Source organism: Brachyhypopomus gauderio, chromosome 20 (genome assembly GCF_052324685.1).
Source record: "Brachyhypopomus gauderio isolate BG-103 chromosome 20, BGAUD_0.2, whole genome shotgun sequence".
In the NCBI taxonomy this organism is placed as follows: Eukaryota; Metazoa; Chordata; class Actinopteri; order Gymnotiformes; family Hypopomidae; genus Brachyhypopomus; species Brachyhypopomus gauderio.
In genome coordinates, this window is record NC_135230.1 from 3,284,089 (window position 1) to 3,298,670 (window position 14,582).

At 42.0% G+C, this 14,582-nt stretch overlaps 1 protein-coding gene across 1 annotated transcript; it reads left to right on the plus strand.

Annotated features, from left to right (window-relative positions):
- Window positions 1-983: 983 nt before the first annotated feature.
- LOC143484178 (uncharacterized) lies at window positions 984-8,493 on the plus strand. Its single transcript, XM_076982795.1, has 4 exons — window positions 984-1,909; window positions 3,083-3,301; window positions 3,503-3,998; window positions 6,114-8,493. Exons 2-4 carry the CDS (start codon window positions 3,083-3,085, stop codon window positions 7,187-7,189), a joined length of 1,791 nt encoding a protein of 596 aa, XP_076838910.1. The 5' UTR covers window positions 984-1,909; the 3' UTR covers window positions 7,190-8,493.
- Window positions 8,494-14,582: the final 6,089 nt, after the last annotated feature.

Below are 14,582 nucleotides of genomic sequence, written 5' to 3' on the forward strand. Positions count from 1 at the left end.
CAATGTTTGATGTGTTTTACCATGTTCTGCATTTTTGGATATTTAAAGAAAAAAAATTGTTTATTATGATGTTCTGTTGTGCTGGACCTCCTGACATTGTTATGACACTGCATTGCATTTCTAACACTGCATTTATGCTGTGGTGATGTTGTACCATATTCTTGCTATGTGTAATGCTGTGATTAGGGCCGGCCCTTTCATTAGGCAATATAGGCAAATGCTAGGGGCGCCATCTGTCCAGGGGGGGGGGGGGGGGGGGGGGGGGGGGGGGGGCTCGCATGCATGCGGTTTTTTTTTTTGTTTGTTTGTTTGTGAGTGACAGCTCCCCGTAAAGACGTCAAAAAGGCAGAAGTAACTGTGGTGCCCAGGGTAGAAAAGGAATTATACCCAGGGCCGGCTCTGGCTGTGATGATGTACTGCTGTATCCTGGAGTGGTCGCCGGGGATGTCTGACCTCTTGCGAGAGGGCTGTGTAGCGTCGGTTGATTGATTGTTTGTGCTGTTAGTTTAAGTTACCCCGTGTCAGTTTATGTAGTTGTACTCTGTCGGAACCTCTCTGCCATGTGTGTGTAATGTTGTCGCATTTATGACATTCCCTCATGTTTCATGTACGAGTTGAGTCTGTTCTACGTGATCGCGGCGTCATGCGTAAATTATGTTGCTATGGCAATTTAAATAAAAGAGCTTTATTGTGTTAAAATGGATCGGTTTCCTGCTTCTCCTTCCAACACCATGCCACAATATTTTATTTTTTATTTTTATTTTTATTATTTTATTTTTGTACTCTTCCTTCGAAAATGAATGGAAGACCCTGACCAAGAAACTATTTTTATTCATTTATTTCATTTTAGCTGCATACACCCAATTCATTTTCATCCATTGACTATGTTTTGAAAACTCGCGGACATCCTCTTGCGTCAAATAAACCCGGAAGACTTTGCGGAGCAACTTTACAAATTCTCTGCACCCTGACTGGGACGGAAGTTTAACTAAAATTTAAATACCTCAGCCATATGTTCGTCTCATGGATGAACATCCTGTATGAATTTATAGGATAAATGTGTTTTGTATGTGGTTTTCACGTTGGGTTTTATGCACGTTTCTAATACCAAAGACCCTGGGTTGCTGAATTAAGTGTGAAGCGCTACACAAAGACCCAACGCGACCCGCCGCGCAATCTGGACGTTGGTCGCACACACCGCAGTAGCTCTGGTGCGTTTAACGGTGTTACTTTGACTTCTCAGTCGTGCTGTTTCTCTGAGTGTCTTGAGGACGTTTTCCGTGCGGTTAGTAATCGCTCGTCGTTAATAGTTTAATAGTCGCTCGTACAGTCATTTCCTAGCGTGTACAGTGCATGCGTTCGTTCACCTCCTTGCGATCTGATTTCAAGCATTTACGTGAACAGTGGTGTGCACACATAGACATCGGGTGGCTCTGCCCTTTATCAACGAAAGTGCCCTTTTGAAACTTCGGTTTTTTTTTTAACTATTATTATTATCATTTTACTGAGGTCGGTTTGAAATGAACTTTTGAAAACCTGAGCGATTAAAAACAATGCCCTGAAATGAGCCCCCACCTCGCACACACCCGACCTCTCTCTTCCTTTAACACCAGATGCGCTGCAGCAGCAGTTCAGTTCAGCGAGTGGAAGGAAGCGTCTTCAGCACATCACACACGGTCACAGATAGACTTCTTCTCCCGTGCCCCACCAGCCAGGTCACATACACATCAAGTCAAATCGTACCGTTTGCCCTCTAAGCCCAACGTGAAATAATTTTGTTGTGTAGTTAAATGTCTCATACAGCACCAAACTACTAAGCATTTTAGCCGACTGGTCACCTGATAAACTAGTCGCTCTAGCCCAAATCAATGATAGATAACGTGAGGACGACCACATACAAATAATTAAGGTAGAGTTTGCAAATCTATGTGTTAAGCTGAACGTTTTCTGTTGTATAGGTTTTGTTAGGCAACATAAATTAACACATTCATTTGTGAAAGAAGAAACGGGAAGTTCCCCATTACCTGTGAAAAATGCCCATCTGCATTCATGTAATGACAACACTCAGTAGCCTATAACTCCTTCTCCTACTTTACGGTCTTTTACTGTCTTAATTGTAGGCCTATAGGCCTATTGATTTACTAATTGCAAAATATATGCAACAAGGCCTGCAGACAGTGGAGGGTAAACAGAAGTTAACTGAAGGACATGACTGTATATAGTTAATATTGTATATGAATTTTATCAGTCGGCTGCGTGACTTTTTTCCATTTAAAACTCACGTTTAGAGAATGTGACAAATAAAAGTCAAATTTCATTCAACATGTGCTTGTAATTTTTTTATAACGAAGTGTTCCACGTGCGCTAAAACTCTTCTCACTTTGATCCCTTCTTTTTCATTCCTTGTTTTTCATCCATTTTCTTCAATTAATTTTCACTGCCTTTTAGCTCCTGTGTTGTATATATGTTATTGTTGTATATGTTATTACTATGTATATATATATATATAGGATATTCGTCCTTTACCCATCACTCTATTGACTTTATAACCCCTTCAGCTGTATAGATAGTACAACTAAATCTGCTGTACTGAGTCAACTGTACATATGCTAAATATGGGCTTACATTTTCTAATATGTTCTTAAACAGCCCATTATTTTCTTATAGTTATTCATTCTTTTTCATCTCTACATCCCTACATTGATTTAATCACTCTCTTAATTTTCAAGTTATGATGATCATACTTGGTGACAGTAGACAGTAGCTGACCCCAAACACCAAAATGCATTCCATATTGACTGTACTCATCCATCTATTATCTCTGTCCTTCTATTAATCCCTCCATCCTCCCATAGGAAGCCATTGATTTTGTAACTGCTTCAGCTGTAAAGCTAGAATAACTTCACTTGCTGTACTTATTGAACTACCAGGCCCTACTGGAAACTACTATACAGTTATTTGACAATACCCACCATTTTAAATAACATATCGAACCACAACAGTGTGTTCTGTACAAGTAGTTGTGTGCATGTTCTTTTTTCCTTCATTCAATTAAACAGTTTCTCATGTTCCACCACTGCAGATGTCTGCTGACAGCAGTGAGGGTGGAGAGGAGGGTGGAGAGGTTCTGCTGGAGTTACACCTGTTATGTGACTCTGAAACATCCTGCACAAAGTCAGTAGGGACTGACCTCTCCATGGAGGACATTGGAAACCTACAAACTGAAGTCTGTGAACTGAGAAAAGTGATTGAATTGCTGGAGAGAAAGTTGAATCAGCAAACAGAAAATCTTTCTAAAGAGGTATGTGTCATTGGATTGAAGAAATTGTTTACACCAAAAAAGTATTTTGCATGTTTAAAACATACGCATGTGTTTATGGTGTTAATCAAATGCCTTCAAGTGGTGCAGAATCATGTTTGCTGTTTCATGTATGAATAACTCCATATTTACACTGTGTTTGCCCTGTTTAAGTTTATAATGTTTTTGTGATCTTTTGTCTAGAAGGATGTTGCCACTTTGTGCAGTGTCTGTAAAGCTGAACTAAACCAAAGAGAAACTCAAGACTATGGTCAGAGAGACCAGCACACACCACAGGACACAGAGGATATACTCAGTCAGAATCCAGTGTGTTATCCTGAAGCAAATCCCATGGAGACACTGGAACCTGACTGTAACGCTGGAGTCCAGCACACACCACAGGACATGGAGGATGTATCCAGTCTGTCTCCAGTGTGTGAAATGAAAACAAAACCCACAGAAACACTGGAACTTGACTGTAACACTGATTACCAATACATAAAGCAGGAGATACAGGATGAAATCAATATGTCTCCTGTGGATAAAATCGACCCAAACCCCATAGAGTCCCTGGGATCTAACTGTAATGTTGGAGACCATCACACACCGCAGACTCCATTAAAGATGTGTTCAGTGAGACTGGTGGACTGCATCCATGGTGGACATGATGATTGTAATAATAAGAATGATTTTATACCAGGTGAGTTAAGCAAGTTTAATTAAACACAGTGTTAACCAAAACATAACTATTGAGGAGGCCTGAGATTAGCCTAGAATGATTATTATAACTCTAAGGAGGAAATCGGCTTGTTTAGAAGTTAAATTACTTACCAAATAGTTGGATCATTACAGGTATTATAGGATCTATTCACGTTGGATGATGGCATATTTATACACTGCTCAAAAAAATAAAGGGAACACTTAAACAACACAATATAACTCCAAGTCAACCACACTTCTGTGAAGCCAACCTGTTCAGTTAGGAACAACACTGATTGTGAATCAATTTCACCTGCTCTTGTGCAAATGGAATAGACAACAGGTAGAAATGAGAGGCAATTAGCAAGACCCCCCCTATAAAGGAGTGGTTCTGCAGGTGGGGACCACAGACCACTTCTCAGTACCTATGCTTTCTGGCTGATGTTTTGGTCACTTTTGAATGTTGGTGGTCCTTTCACACTCGTGGTAGCATGAGACGGACTCTACAACCCACACAAGTGGCTCAGGTAGTGCAGCACATCCAGGATGGCACATCAATGCTAACTGTGGCAAGGTTTGCTGTGTCTGTCAGCGCAGTGTCCAGAGGCTGGAGGCGCTACCAGGAGACAGGCCAGTACACCAGGAGACGTGGAGGAGGCCGTAGGAGGGCAACAACCCAGCAGCAGGACCTCTACCTCCGCCTTTGTGCAAGAAGGAATAGGAGGAGCACTACCAGAGCCCTGCAAAATGATCTCCAGCAGGCCACAAATGTGCATGTGTCTACACAAACTATTAGAAACCGACTCCATGAGGATGGTATAAGGGCCCAACGTCCACAGATGGGGGTTGTGCTCACAGCCCAACACCGTGCAGGACGCTTGGCATTTGCCAGAGAACACCAGGATTGGCAAATTCGCCACTGGTGCCTTGTGCTCTTCACAGATGAAAGCAGGTTCACACTGAGCATATGTGACAGACGTGACAGAGTCTGGAGACGCCGTGGAGAGCGATCTGCTGCCTGCAATATCCTTCAGCATGACCGGTTTGGCAGTGGGTCAGTAATGGTGTGGGGTGGCATTTCTTTGGAGGGCCACACAGCCCTCCATGTGTTCACCAGAGGTAGCCTGTCTGCCATTAGGTACCGAGATGAGATCCTCAGACCCCTTGTGAGACCATATGCTGGTGCGGTTGGCCCTGGGTTCCTCCTAATGCAGGACAATGCTAGACCTCATGTGGCTGGAGTGTGTCAGCAGTTCCTGCAAGATGAAGGCATTGAAGCTATGGACTGGCCCGCCCGTTCCCCAGACCTGAATCCGATTGAGTACATTTGGGACATCATGTCTCGCTCCATCCACCAACGTCACGTTGTACCACAGACTGTCCAGGAGTTGGTGGATGCTTTAGTCCAGGTCTGGGAGGAGATCCCTCAGGAGACCATCCACCACCTCATCAGGAGCATGCCCAGGCGTTGTAGGGAGGTCATACAGGCACGTGGAGGCCACACACAATACTAAGCCTCATTTTGACTTGTTTTAAGGACATTACATCAAAGTTGGATCAGCCTGTAGTGTGTTTTTCCACTTTAATTTTGTGTATGGCTCCAAATCCAGGCCTCCATTGGTTAATAAATTTGATTTCCATTGATGATTTTTGTGTGATTTTGTCAGCACATTCAACTTTGTACAGAACAAAGTATTCAATGAGAATATTTCATTCATTCAGATCTAGGATGTGTTATTTGAGTGTTCCCTTTATTTTTTTGAGCAGTGTATATCAATGAATGGAAGTACTATTGGTTGAGTTCACTTTATCACTGTCAGCCATTGTGCTACAACCTGATTGTTGATAATAGCCACAGCGCTAATGTAGCATCTGTGCATGACTGCGCCGGATAGGATTACATCACAACAACCAGTGGCAGGCATGAACCCAAAAAGACCACAGGGAAAGGAGGCGGGGCTTAAAGGAGGCGGGGCTTCCTGTTACTCCATAAAACATCTTTTTCTTACATTATTCCTGTTTCATATGATGTTCTGTATGATTATTGTGTTTATTATGTATGGCCCAGTAATAACGCTGTAGCTGCCACTAAGTTTGTTTTTTTTTTCTCTTCCAGAACTCAAATCTTCTTCTGCACTCCTGCACGTCTTCTCCTGCTCTGTGTGTCCACATTCCTATACAGCTCAACTGTATCTCCACAAACACATCAGGACATGTCACCATGAGGAGTATGTCAGACTGCTGAAGTCAGGACAAATTAAATATGAGAATCTGGCACCCAAACGCAGCTTCAGAAATCCACGAATGTTATCCAAAACTCTCCAGCGCATACACAAAGGGGCAAAGCTGTATCGCTGCTCAGAGTGTGGTAAGAGATTTAATAGATGGAGTGATTTCCATCGACACCATCTCATTCACACAGGTGAGAAACCGTATTGCTGCTCAGAGTGTGGGAAGAGTTTTACTAGACAGAGTAGTCTCCACAAACACCGGCGCACTCACACAGGAGAGAAGCCATATTACTGCTCAGAGTGTGGGAAGAGTTTTACTCAATGGATTCATCTCCACCAACACCAGCGCACTCACACAGGTGAGAAGCCGTATCGCTGCTCAGAGTGTGGGAAGAGTTTTATTAGTCAGAGTGATCTCCAAAGACACCGGCGCATTCACACAGGAGAGAAGCCCTTTCACTGCTCAGAGTGTGGGAAGAGTTTTATTAGTCAGAGTGATCTCCAAAGACACCGGCGCATTCACACAGGAGAGAAGCCCTTTCACTGCTCAGAGTGTGGGAAGAGTTTTACTTATCTGAGTCATCTCCACCGACACCAGCGCATTCACACAGGAGAGAAGCCGTATCACTGCTCAGAGTGTGGGAAGAGTTTTATTAGTCAGAGTGATCTCCAAAGACACCGGCGCATTCACACAGGAGAGAAGCCCTTTCACTGCTCAGAGTGTGGGAAGAGTTTTATTAGTCAGAGTGTTCTCCAAAGACACTGGCGCATTCACACAGGAGAGAAGCCGCATTACTGCTCAGAGTGTGGGAAGAGTTTTACTAGACAGAGTAGTCTCCACCAACACCAGCGCATTCACACAGGAGAGAAACCCTATCAGTGCTCCGAGTGTGGGAAGCGGTTTACTCAAAAGAGTCATCTCCACCAACACCAGCGCACTCACACAAGAGAGAAGCCATAACACTGCTCAGAGTGTGGGAAAGGTTTTACTCGACGACATGGTCTCCATGAACACCGGCACATTCACACCTGAGAGAATCCACAAATGTTATCTGAAACTCTGGCGGATTCACAAAGGAGCAAAGCTGTATCGCTGCTCAGGGTGTGGGAGGAGATTTAATAGATGGAGTGATTCCCTTCGACACAATAGCATTCACAAAGGAGAGAAGGTATATTGCTGGTCAGTGTGGGAAGCATTTTACTAGCTGGATTTGATCATGGATGGAATCAATGCTCTACGTGTGAAGTTGGATTAGTTGGGAGACTGCTGACTCAAGGGGAGTTTGTGTGCTCAAACTCTGCCCCCCCCCCCCCCCCCCCCCCCCCCCTCCCTCTCTGAATGAATCACGCCTCTCACTGCTTACTGTCTGTGTTATCAATGCTGTATGTGCTATGGGGATTTTTTGCATGCACACAGACTGTTGTCCTGTTTGTGAGAATAATCTGTGGTCATATTTTTTTTGTCTCCTCCCAATGTTATCTCTCTATGTTTCTCTCCCCGTCCTGAAAGAGGGTAGGGCTGCGCACGAATCGTGCTATTGCGGCTTCTCTGACTCAGGGCTCCCAGTGTCTTAACACGGGTCCCAGGGAATGTCATCTCAGTTTGTACTTGTACGATGTGACAATAAAGCATCTATCGATCTATACGAAAGAAACTAATAAAGTTGACAAAAAAATAAAACCCGAATAACTGAAAACTGTGATTGTATGGTGATTACATTAAAGAAAACTAGCCACATCATTCCCACATTCACAAGAGTTCTGTAATTGTGCAATTCAACGTTTACAAGAAATTAGCTTGCTTTACAACTCACTCCACCGCCTAGTATATATAGCGTGGGTTTTGTGCTAATAACGACTCATGGAGTTGTAAAATAACGCATTAAATTTAGTGAATTATGAGACAAGAAAATTATTGTAACCCTGTATAGTATCACAACTCATTGATAGCTGTAATTTTCTCCAAGTATGTCACATGGTCCTGCCTCCCCCCTGTCATTAATTTCTTTTGTTTTCTGTGTGTATGAGTGTCTTATTTTGAAATTCCTAGTTGTCTCTGTCTTCACACACCTGCCTTGTTCTCCGCTCCTCATTATTGCTTTCTGGTGTGTATTGTTGGGTTCCTTGTTTGGTCAGTGTATTTAAGTCCTGTGTTTGGTCTGTGTTGTTGATTATTGTAAGTATGTGTTATGTTCATGCCTTTTGTATGTCTCATGTCCCCTCTGTGTGTTGGTTGTTTTATTATTAAAATCACTTCAATCTGCATTTGTGTCCCACCTGCTTAGCCCTCAACTTTACAAGAAGGCAGTGACCCCTTCCAGGTCACGAGTGCAGGCCTCTCCTGGGCCTTTGGCACGGGTGCGTTGGCCGTGGCTCTGGAGAAGAACACGAGTTGCACTTGTGCCACTCCTCAGTTCCCTCATCACCAATGTGGTTGGTTAGGGGAGACGTGAGGACCTGACGCATAGGCTCCCAGCACCCCCCAAAAACAGTCTTGGATTGATCCTCCATGCTGGCGGCGAAGACTTCTCCAGGAGGGGTGTAGTATCGCTATCAGTCTCCGACACACTGTAAGGCCAGGGGGGCAACACTGGAGAACCTAGCCTGTAAAAGTCTGAAAAACCCCTCCACAGTCCAGGCCTCCTCAGTCCTGTGAGTAAGGACGATGTTTGCCCATTCAAGTGCCTTTCCCTCTAGTCTTGTCCTCATGAAGAGCACAAGGACCATGTCTGGTGGCTGAGGGCATGTCAAAAACTGAACGTATGCCTTGCTCTGTAGCACAAAGCCATCAGCGGGATCCTCCTCACGATCGTATCTGTCCAGGCAGTGAGTCAACGAGGGCAGTGCAACAGGTCCACCTGTAGCATCCAGAGTGAGACACGACTGCAAATAGTCCAGTTGTGCCTTGTATTCCTCCACATCCTTGGGAGGGGGTAAGCTACGTACGGGTCTCACTCCATTTTCTGCTGCGTCCATTGTGACGGTTGGGACGTGATTGCAGATTTTGACGTGATTTAATAAGAAAACAAAGAACAGCGGAGACATGAAAGGGCATGGTTACAAAAGGCATGAAAATAACAAGTACTTACAATAATCGACAACACAAGACACCAAACACAGGACTTAAATACACTGACCAAACACGGAACCCAACAAGACACACCAGAAAGCAATAACGAGGGGCGGAGAACAAGGCAGGGGTGTGAAGACAGAGACAACTAGGAATTTCAAAATAAAAGACACCCAAACACTCAGAGAACAAAACAAAAGACATGACTGACAGAGGGGGAGGCGGGACCATTTGAAAACGTATATGTATATTTATATATATTTTTTAGAAATAAATTATGAACAGCGGAGCTCTCTCTGCATGACCTACTTACAGCAGATCATCCATGCAACTGAAGCAGGGAGCACATGAAGGCTAGATAAAAGAACCAGAACCTCTTTAAATTACATATGGATACAGGGTAATGTAGCTCTTATCTACATATGCAATTAAAATGGAAACAATATATATTTTTTCTTTTCACATATATTCATTTTGACAGGATTCACACAGGTGCTTATTCCACTTTAATTTTAACTCTGTTACATGTACAATATGTTTCTGCAATAAAAGAAACTAGTTAACAGGCATGAAAATCTGTCACCTATCGGCGAAATTCGCCGTTTTGAAGTTGAAAATGGTGACATTTATTTTAATTATCATATTGACTTAATAAGCAAACAGAACACTTCCGAAATCGGCAATTTCAATGACACAGTTGGCCACCCAATATTGGCCACCCAATATCAGAAATAGGTAGATTTGTACCACCCAAAAATTAAACCACACAAAAAGCGGAAACTGTTTAAAAACTTTTATCCAAAAAAAACGCGGTTTGGCAGCGTTCGCAATTCACGCGCTGTGTTTATTTTTACAACTTGTCAGGCACTCTCTGGGTCTTTCGCTTTCTTAAGGCTTGTGTTGAGATGTTCAGAAATATCCCGCACTCATAGCGTCACTGACCCGAGCTCTCGCCTCGCTGCAGCGTCGGTAGTTTGCGCCAGCGTTAAACGCGAGGTCAGTGATGAGAGCAATGAATAGCCAAACATATGACCATATATATGACAATAAAACAGCTTTATTGTAATGTGCTGTTAACAGACTAGGAGGGTTTGGGTTAGCTAACGCTTGTCAGAAAGCTCTCTGAAACGTAAAGTTACATTACTCTCTGCCCACGTCCCAAACTGCAGACTGCTACTACACTACACATGTGTAAAAAATAAAATATAATAAATAAAACAAATAAACAAACGAATAAATAAAAGGACACCATGGTTTGAAGTGCTTTCAGTAGTGCAGTATGTAATATTCCAGAGTGTGCAGTTTGGGACACAGCCTTACTGTCTAACATTAATGTTAGTCTTGTCTAGTCAGGAAACCTTAACATACATTTTTTTTGTCATTTCGTTTCAGCATGCCACCAAAGAAAAAAATAAAACCATAGGACACAACACTGAGTTAAAAAAAAGAAAAAGAGTGGAGATAGTATAAGTATACAATAGAGTTTAGACATAATATTAATAATAATAATCATAATCAAACCTGTTAATATTATTTTAAATATTATGCATCACCTTATTAGGAGAGTACTGGTACAAAAATACAGTAACAGTGCAGAAGCTGCAGCGATCATTCGTGCTTTGCCTTCAGAGGTACATGGATTATTTGGGCAAGTGGAAGCTCTGGTCAGGTTGCTTTTAGTAGTCCATGTTTCATCCTCTGAGGCAGAGAGAAGTTTTTTGGTTATATCTGAATATAATCCATACATTGCATGCATAATTTATTTAAAGTTTGTGGACAATAGTATCATGTATTATTGAGTATCTTGTTTAGTTTATAAAGTGTCCTTTAATTTGGACTTATCTAATAATAAACATAAGTACAGAAAATGTTGTATATTGTTTATTTATTTATTTGCAATTTACCATAATTTCACAAATGTTCTATGTCACTATACATACAGTGATTAACTACCTTACCTACAGTGGAATCAGTTTATATGAATATTTTAGAGGATAGGGTGGGCTTTGATTTGATAGCAAATGTGTCCCCCCCCCCCCCCATGTCAAACCCGCTCCTACGCCCTTGCGTAATGGTAATCCCCGTCCCGTCACCTGTCATAACCCCCCACCACCGGTCTTCTCACCTTTTTAACCCCTGACCCATTTTCACGCCTGACTAATAAACTTACTGATGTTCTTTAAATGAAATTCTACTGAATAAGTGTTATAACACGGTATGCAGTTCATCTGTGGCTAATCATAACTACGATAGTTAAGTAAAATTTTACACTGTAGACTGTAAATACACAGCTAAATATCAAACACATAGCCAATGAGTATTTACGATTATCAAGTTAATGAATGTCTCTCAGATGAAATATAGAAAATGTTTCTCATTATTTTTCTTTCTTTTAACTCACAATTTTCTACATGCTCCCATGGTCTCTGTATCAGTAAGTACTGAGTGCAGTATGTAGTGTACAGTATGTAGTCGTCTGTTTTGAACATAGCACCTGAAAAGCAGAGCTGTGTCAGACCACAGCTAAAGCTCGAGACCGCCCCCTATTGGAGGCACAGGAGGAAGGCCATCTTGGGGTTTACACTGCAAACTAGGTCCAACACTTCCTAATGCCTGTGGAAGTGGCTGCCGGCTACCTCCTGGTCGTGTACGCCGTGTCTCCTCTCTCCTGCCCTGCGTGTAGCTCCGCCCACTTGTGGCACCTGAACCAGGTAATGGACTGGAGAAAGGCCATCTGGTATTTGTTGGCGTTTTCCCAGGACAGTATTAAAGATTTCCATGTTATGCTATATGCTCGTACAGAGGACCTGCATATCGTCACCTACAATCGAATATTTAAGTTGATTTATACAGCACAATGACAGCTAAAATGGTAGTGCGTTAACAGCCAAAACCTTCTTGGTGTAGAAAAAGGAAAACATAATATATTATTGTTTTATTATTGTATATTTTATTTAGTACTCTTCATTCGAAAATGAAAGGAAGATCCTGACCAAGAAACTATTTTAATTCATTTAATTCGTTTTAGCTCCAATTCACCCAATTCATTTTCATCCTTTCACTATATTTTGAAAACTCGCGGACATCCTCTTGCGTCAAATTAACCCGGAAGACTTTGCGGAGCAACTTTACAAATTCTCTGCACCCTGACTGGGACGGAAGTTTAACTAACATTTAAAGACCTCAGCCATATGTTCGTCTCATGGATGAACATCCTATATGAATTTATAGGATAAATGTGTTTTGTATGTGGTTTGCACGTTGGGTTTTATGCACGTTTCTAATACCAAAGACCCTGGGTTGCTGAATTAAGTGTGAAGCGCTACACAAAGACCCAACGCGACCCGCCGCGCAATCTGGACGTTGGTCGCACACACCGCAGTAGCTCTGGTGCGTTTAACGGTGTTACTTTGACTTCTCAGTCGTGCTGTTTCTCTGAGTGTCTTGAGGACGTTTTCCGTGCGGTTAGTAATCGCTCGTCGTTAATAGTTTACTCGCTCGTACAGGCATTTCCTAGCGTGTACAGTGCATGCGTTCGTTCACCTCCTTGCGATCTGATTTCAAGCATTTACGTGAATATGATATTTGTTGGCCACCGTCGCTTCTGTTAATGGTAGAACTGTGATGACTGTTTTTCGGTTTGTTTTACTCGAAACTTTTTAGTATTATTTTTCCGATGCAAATAATAGCATGCTGTTTCGTCTGTGTTATGGTAGTCCAAGGATGGATAGAAATTTCTCGTCCACTTTTCACAACTTTTCTCACTTTGATCCCTTCTTTTTTCATCCCTCGTTTTTCATTCATTTTCTTCAATTAATTTCCACTGCCTTCTAGCTCCTGTGTTGTATATAGATTATTGTTGTATATGTTATTACTATGTATATATAGGATATTCGTCCTTTACCCATCACTCTATTGACTTTATAACTCCTTCAGCTGTATAGCCTAGATAGTATAACTAAATCTGTACTGACTCAACTGTAATTTTCTAATATGGTCTTAAACTGCCCATTATTATTATTTATTGAAAAGCCATATATTGTTATCTCACATAGTTCTTCTTATTCTACTTCTTCTTGTCACTATTTGTGCGTTTAATACAGCCCGAACTGCTTAACGTACAGACTCCGTTCAAACTGCGTTTTAAAGGTTTCGGCGCTGTGACTTGTAGTAGCATTTTTTGAGTCAATAGGATTTATTAAAAAATGTAAAAACCCCTCGTTAAAACGAATGGCAGAATGTTCAGAGTTTCAAATTACCACTGCCAGGTAGAGAGAGAGCAGGCATGAAAAATGATCAAAACTCTCCTGGATAAACTACTGTAAAATCCTTACACCTTGACCTAGAAGCTCCATTTAAATTTAAAATGGGAGAGAAACTTGTCCTTTCTGGCACGCCGGGATATCTAATCATTTGATCAATTACCTTTCGAGTTATGAGCATTTGTTTGGCACTAGGCACAGAAAACTGCTCCATTAGCTCCCATGTAAATTTCTCAAAATCAGAATTACAGAATTGGCTTTTTCACAATTTGCCTCTGTGTTTAACTCGTCATAAATCAATCATTTTTGGGTTTGTTTGGAAGGTGCAAATCGCATTAAACAAGCCTTCTCCACTTAGAGTAGCAGAGATTAGAGTGTGAGGAATGTCTCTCCCCCTCCCCCCCCACACACGTGCACATACATACATCTCTCTAATACCCACTACACACAGTCACACACACATACACCACACACACACATACAACTCTCATACCCGCTCCACACACAAACACGCATATACACCAAGCAGAGATACACATAAATACCACAGACATCCACTCCACACTAGGGGTGGGCATCTCCAAGCACTCTACGATTCGATTCGATTACGATTCGGAGGTCTGCGATTCGATTATAAAACGATTATCGATGCATCTTGGTAGTAGCAATCCATGATGAATTAACTTCAATTTTATTAAATGAAAGCAATATGGAAAGTACAAGGCCAAACATTCCAGAGAACTGAACAAAGAAATACAAACTGAAAAAGTGCACCTGTAGTAGCATGTTTGCAGTAAATTAACAGATTTCAGCAAATGCCAACTCTTAACTAGACACAGTAGGCAACTTGAGTGCTCGCTGAGTTGCCAGGTTTAGTGTGTGGGCATAGCATTTTACATGTAAGTATTTCCCTACTTCAACATCAACAACCATGTTGGGTGCGTTATCAGTCACTAAAACTAAATTTTTCTTGGCGATCTGCCATTCTTCTGCTGCATTCTTTAACAGCTCGGCAATATTGC